At 35.2% G+C, this 6,987-nt stretch overlaps 1 protein-coding gene across 1 annotated transcript; it reads right to left on the reverse strand.

The window, feature by feature from the left end:
• Positions 1 to 950: 950 nt before the first annotated feature.
• Positions 951 to 1,832, reverse strand: LOC112049432 (carbonyl reductase [NADPH] 3-like). The gene has a single exon (XM_024087305.1). It carries the CDS (start codon positions 1,830 to 1,832, stop codon positions 951 to 953), a length of 882 nt encoding a protein of 293 aa, XP_023943073.1.
• Positions 1,833 to 6,987: the final 5,155 nt, after the last annotated feature.

A 6,987-nucleotide genomic window follows, 5' to 3' on the forward strand; every position in this document is an offset into this window, starting at 1 on the left:
CACACCCTCCGGAATCGGAGGCAGAGGTCATATCCACTAGGCTATCACTGCTCACTCAATTTCTCAGGTACAAATGATGAATAACGACTAATTATAATGGCTTTGTTATAGTGTTAAAGATGATTAGAAATAAATGTCGAAAATTCTAGTGCCGTACTAAAATGGTGGTGCCGGAAGTCAGAACAAACTTTTAATTGTCGACAATTGCAGAAGCAAAATAGGTCATTTATTACTGTACGGCATTTGTGCAATTCGTTTTGTACACATATACAGATACTTTACCCGAAAACGCCGTACATTTTTCCAGTGCAGGAGTCGAAATATAAGGGTTGCAAGCCTTACTCTTCACTCGCGTACTCACCTTTAACGCTCAAAAATGACGGCATAGTGCTCAGAGTTATTTTCTGATATAACATCCTTCTAAGCGTTATTCACGTTGGGTCATTTCACATGTAATTTTTTTTCAAGGGCTTGTAGTCTATATGTCCTGCAGTGGACGTTCATCGACTGACATGATAATCGATATTATTAGCATCTGATATATATTAAAAGGTAAATAAATCACAGAAGGGTATATTTAAAAAGTTTATGAATTTATGAAATTAAACATCTAGTATTTCATACAAGATTTTCTCAAATTCTACTATTAATCCGATTTGAATACAATTTTTATCTTAAGAATGCATACTTTTAGGTCAGGAAATGAAAGTCCAATAAAGGAAGAAAAATAAATTACATTTATTCACATATTTCTAATCTATATTATCTATATGACTGTCTTTAACACTTCAGATAATGGATCTGTACCTACTCAGGTTTATAAAAACCACGAACATAGACCGGTAATGCTAACGCTTATTAAACTACAACACAGCGCACTGTTGCAATAAAACTTTAAATGAAACACGAAATTTAAAAACTAATATGTTTTTTTATTATTCCCACATAAATTATGTTAACAACGAAACGTATTTCTCAACCGAATCCTTATCCGTACACAGCAGCGCCAAGTTCCGATCGGTCCAATCATTTTCGGACTTATCGTACCAAATGAACTTCCCTTTCAACGACTGATCACAATCCAGTGCCAAATAAACAGGCGTTTTACACGATTGATCCACTGTCATGAAACCGTTGTTCTGTGTCATATCCGTCTTCACAAACCCTGGATGTAAAGAGTTAATCGCTATATTCCTATCGATTTTTCTACATTGGACCCGTGTTAATGCACACACTGCTACCTTAGACATTCTATAAGATAGATATGCTGTCACAGCAAAATCTTCCTCTTTCAATGTACCATTTTTAACAGAACTCAAAAACCAATCGACGAAATCGTCTATATCTTGCACTTCTACATCGACTTTTGTAAGTCTGTTTACCCAGTAACTGTTTTTAAGATTCGAAATGTGCCCTAAATCACTTGAAACGTTTATAACCCTTGCATTTTGTTTCAAAATCGGGAACATATATTTCTCTATGATGAACAAACTCCTATAGTTCACTTCTATGACATTTTTAGCCTCTTCGTATATTGTTTTGGTGATGGTCTTTTGGATTATGGCGGCGTTGTTAATAAGGATGTCGAAGCCTCCGTGCTTCTGTTTTAGATGGTTGGCGAATTTTTCTACACTGATCGGAACTGTAACATCCAGTTGGTGGAACTCTGGTTTGAGTCCTTCTCTCTTGAGTTTCTCCACCGCTTGGCGACCTCTGTCAACGTCTCTTGCTGTCAAATAAACTGTGCCGACACCTCGTCTGCATAGCTCTTTTACAATGCCATAGCCTATGCCTTTATTGGCACCGGTGACCACTGCAACTTTGTCGGACATGTTCCTTCGGTGTTTAATTACGTACTGCTGCTTGTATATATGGATCACTATTTATAAATGAGTCATTGAATACGCTTGAATGTTAAACATTAAGGCGAAGTTCTATTTGTTTGACTTCTTATTAAATTCTTTACCCGGAAGTAATGCACTGGAGATATACAAATAGTGTTACTTTTCTACAGCGTAAGTGTTGCATCACGGTTTTTATTTATTTATTAATTTATTCGCAAGTAACTACTTTTAAAATAAACTTTATTAGATTAAAGCTAATCCAAAAAAATATATTTATCGAGCTGATTGTTAAAATAAGTAGGTTTCTTTATTTAATTTTTTTTTCTTAACTGTTTCCCTGTAAATTATTAAATAGATATAAATAACTTTAGTATTCACAATTAAATAATAATTTTTAATAAAAGTTTATAGACATAAAATAATGTCTTGAATTAAAAAAGGAAAGCAATATCAGTAGCAAGTAGGTACCTAATTAAATTAAAAATACTCAAAAAAAGTTTTTTTTTTGTTTTTATGATAGCTTCTCTTCAAAACTTATCTTAACTACGTACTATACACATAGTAGAATAACACGTATTTAACTTTTGTCTATTTGGGGTGATCTCTAAAATAAAATGCAAAAGGACAATAAACATAATATAAAATTAATAAAAATAATTAATACCTGACCTTTCGAAAGTACTTGTAAACTAAGCCTAATTGAAATAAATAAATATTGAATATTGACTTTACATTTATTGATTGATGTTACATTTAAGAGTCCCTAAGAGAAAGAGAAAGGAACATTTTTTTAAGTAGATAAACATTGCAATAAAAGTTTTCTTAAAACCTACTTAACTAGAACTGTCCCTTAAATACAGCCGTCTGTGCTCGAGATAAGGTTAAATCAATACTATGTCACTAATGGCAAATAGCTGAAAACAGTTATTTTAACTAACTTCCAAATAAGGACAATCAATAAAACACGATGTAGGTATTTCGGCAAAAACCAATTCGATGTGCGTGTATTTTGACGAAATTTACCTCTTTCTTTTCCTTTTAAAACGATTATACCTTGTCCTGTTTGGAGGCTCTATAGTAATTGAAATTTTACCTCCTTCCTGTTGACAGACTGATCTGACACACCTTTAATTCTGATGACAATACAATTTAAACCCTCATTCTCACGCATAAGCTCACTGCTGCTGGGTTAGGCCAATAGTCCACTGACTGGCTGGCCCAATGCGGATTGGCAGACTTCACACACGTAAAGAATTAAGAAAATTCTCAGGTATGCAGGTTTCCTCACGATGTTTTCCTTCAACATTTGAGACACGTGATATTTAATTTCTTAAAATGCACACAATTGAAAAATTGGAGGTGCATCCCCGGACAGAATTTGAACCCACACCCTCCGGAATCGGAGGCAGAGGTCATATTCACTGCTCGGCTATTCTTTGTATAGAATAATAAATATCCGTTTTTTTTGTTTTTTGTTTTTGTGGAAGTGACTATCACCGGTTGCAAAACAGAGAAGAAAATATTTTTATTAATTATTTAATTATTTTTTATTTATTTATTATTACGACCGTAAAATTGTGTTTTTTACAAATCCCGCCGGAAGCACGGATTTTTTCGGGATTAAAAATAGCCTATGTTCTACACTGAGGTCCAATTTAGCTCTATTCCAAATTTCACCAAAATCGGTTTGAGGGGCTTACCCATTGAAAGGGACTGACAGACTTAATTTCGCATTTATAAATTAAATATGGCTAAAAATATTTACTTAATATATTTATTTAAAGAAATCGCTTACACAGTTTATTTCACATACTTCTCGGGAAGGCTTTACTTTGATTCAAACTCGCGTAAGAACTATTTCCGTTACGTAAACTCCAGCGTTTCCTGCTAACTCACCGGAGCACATATAGGTAGAGTAAGTTATTTCGTGTCTACGAACGAATCATATGGAAACACACGGCAGATTGTAACGAGCGTTTTTGAAATTTACTCCCTTAGAATAAATATTTCATATATAGCCTTCGTTATGAAAAAAATATGGGCAGTAAAATTACGTTTTTGTGCGCAACCTATTCTGCGCACCTTTCACTTTTTAGGCGTTAGTATTGAGACGTACATCGTGAATACTGCAGGGCAACATACACCTATTTAGATAGTCGAGCTAAAAGAGTAAACTCCATTCGTGCTTCGGAGCTGACACACACTTTTTTTACATTAGTGTAACTTGCCCTATCTTATTTAAACTAATATTATACAGAGGTATAGTTTGTTAGCCTATGATAGTCCCGTGAATATAACGTCTGCCTCCGAAGGGTGTTGGTTCGAATCCGGTCCGGGGCATGCACCTGCAACTTTTCAGTTGTGTACATTTTAAGAAATTAAATACCACGTGTCTCAAACGGTGAAGTAAAAACATCGTGAGGAAACCTGCAAGAAGTTTTTTAATTCTCTGCATGTGTTAAGTCTGCCAAACCGCATTGGGCCAGCGTGGTGGACTATTGGCCTAACCCCTCTCATTCTGAGAGGAGACTCGAGCTCAGCAGTGAGCCGAATATGGATTGATAATGATAAAAGTATGTTATGTTGTATAATCTCTGGGTCTACTGAACCGTTTTGGAAATTTATTGTACCAATAGAAAGCCACGTTATTTATGAGTGTCAAGAACATGCGCACACGATGTATACAATATTTTAGGTATTTTTTACGTATTGGATTACATTATTAGTGTTTTATAAACGGTCCCTAATTATAATAATTTAATTTTATGAAAATATAATATAGCCTATAGCATTCGGGTATTGATTAGCTCCCCAAAAGTGAAAAAAAAAAATTTAATCGGTTTCTATAATTTCGGAGACTGTTCTAAGCAAACAAACAAACCATCAAATTTTTTCCCTATATTAGTATAACTAGATAAACTAAAGATCTTAAAAACTTGTAGAACAGTATTCGTTTTACATCATACAATGTTTTAACGACATTAATTGCAATAAATATTTATAATGTATGAGTCGGAACTATGCCTTTAACTATGTTTTTTAATGTAACATTCATATGGTTGGCGCTTGCATAATATCGCCATATATGTTTCTTGTAGTGTTGAACACCCTTGCCCTACTAACTTAATGCGACTAGTATTCAAATTATAAAACGAATTATTGTAGACGCAAAATCATGGAGTTTTAAGCGAATTCGCTTATATTAATTAATATGTGCTTACTGAATAGTAATAAGCTATAGGCTTGTTGACACTTTTTATAAAAGGTCTTATACTGTGCACTGAGATTTTGCTACATTGAAAAAAAATATATTTTTTTAGTCAATAGTCAATATTCATTTGTCAGCATATGCTCCTACCATAAGTAACGGTAGCCAATTACGTAGTTTGAACAGCGGTGGCTTTGGGGGGTAGCAGGTTTTAAGGATCCACAGCGTGGAAACTATTTCTTTCATTGTCACAACAACAACAACAACAAACTTAGAACAAAATAGCGTTAGTTCGGACAAGAACAAGAAGACGAGTTTAATGAAGATGACATTAATGAACCGGAGAGTGTCACGGAAAACGTCGCGCAGCCGCTTCGCAGTTTGGCTCGTGCCGCGATGCAAGAACCAGCTCATGACTAAGGGCCCCGTATGGGTTCGAAACTAGTCGGGCATATTCCGACCTACTATCACGTGAGTTTTAGCCGTATAGTTTAAATTCTAAAAAAAATATACTTTATACTTAGACGGTTGAGGGTCTGGATCCTTAAAACTTGCGACCCCCCAAAGCCACCACGTTCCAAAATCCGTAATTGGCTACCTTACTCTCGTACGTAATACTCGTTCTAATATTTACTGCAGTTCTAGTGAGTACAAACAAACAATTTTCTAAAAAACGCGGCGTTTTCGCCCACAATCAAAGGCTGTATATTCCAACACTCACATTATTACTGAAGTGATCCGAAGATAACCGAAAACTACCGATGTAGCGTATAAGAAACTCATGAAAACTTGATAAGATCACGGAGCCGTCCGCCATAGCCATAATGCATGGTATATTTTATTGACTTTTACTATCGAAATGTTGTCCTGGCAAAGATATGGGTTTCCTATATGTACGTGGCTCTGCCATGAGTTTATATTTATTATATACGCTAAAAGAGGGGTGTTATAAGTTTGACGTTTATGTCTGTCTGTGGCACCATACCTCCCGAACGGATAAAGAAATTTCAATTTAGTTTTTTTGTATTAAAAGTGGCTTATGTGCGAGTGTTCTTAGATATGTTTGATGAAAATAGGTTGAGCCGTACTTACTGAAAGAGAATATTGATAACTTTATTGAGAGTGTAATTAATAATTTAATGACATTCGAGGTTTTTTTACAAACTTTTGCTAGAAAGAAGCAACATTACCAACTGGCTGCTATAACCCCAGGCTGCTATTAAGATTTTTCTGCTTTTTTGGTCTCGTGGTTAGCTGGTTCAGCTATGAAAAATGAAGTATAGGGTTCGAATCCCGGGTCAGGCCAAAACAAATGTTTATCTAAAAGTTAATACGTTAATTAAAAGTACCTAAACGTTTATAGGTGAACTCTGACAGTGAAGTATTTTTAATCCGTCTTAATTTTCACGTCAGATTTCCCCCCCGAGCTCGAAACAAATCGTTCGCGCGTGATGAAGCAAAACTGTGAACTGCGTGACGCTTGAGTGATCATCCCAAATTAGGTAGGTATTTGATATTTGGATTACCGAGTGCCTAGTGGGAGTTTTCAATATTTTCATACTGCTACTATCGCGTTAACGTAAACGCGAATTTATATGGAATTGAAACAGTTGTGCAGTAGAGCAAATATATGGCACTGTTTCAATTCCTTAAAAATTCGCGTTTACGTTAACGCGATCGTCACAGTATCAAACTGCCACTAGGCCATCTGTTCAGAAAACGATGCGTGTTTTGACGACCAGTCTGGCAAAGTTGGTAAAGTTAATATTCACAAAATTCTATGGAACCCCGTGGGCGAATCCGACTCGCACTTCTCGTCTGATTTTTATAATCATTTATTTCAGTCTATTTCAGATGTTTTATAACTTCATTTCACAAACCTGGTCCATCAATTAATATCTCCCATAAAAATCCATGGCTTGTTTTGGAATGAAA

Source organism: Bicyclus anynana, chromosome 17, assembly GCF_947172395.1.
Source record: "Bicyclus anynana chromosome 17, ilBicAnyn1.1, whole genome shotgun sequence".
In the NCBI taxonomy this organism is placed as follows: Eukaryota; Metazoa; Arthropoda; class Insecta; order Lepidoptera; family Nymphalidae; genus Bicyclus; species Bicyclus anynana.

Bases quoted from the DNA above. Each gene is read 5' to 3' on its own strand.
- LOC112049432 (XM_024087305.1), bottom strand. From the start codon at position 1,832: ATGTCCGACAAAGTTGCAGTGGTCACCGGTGCCAATAAAGGCATAGGC.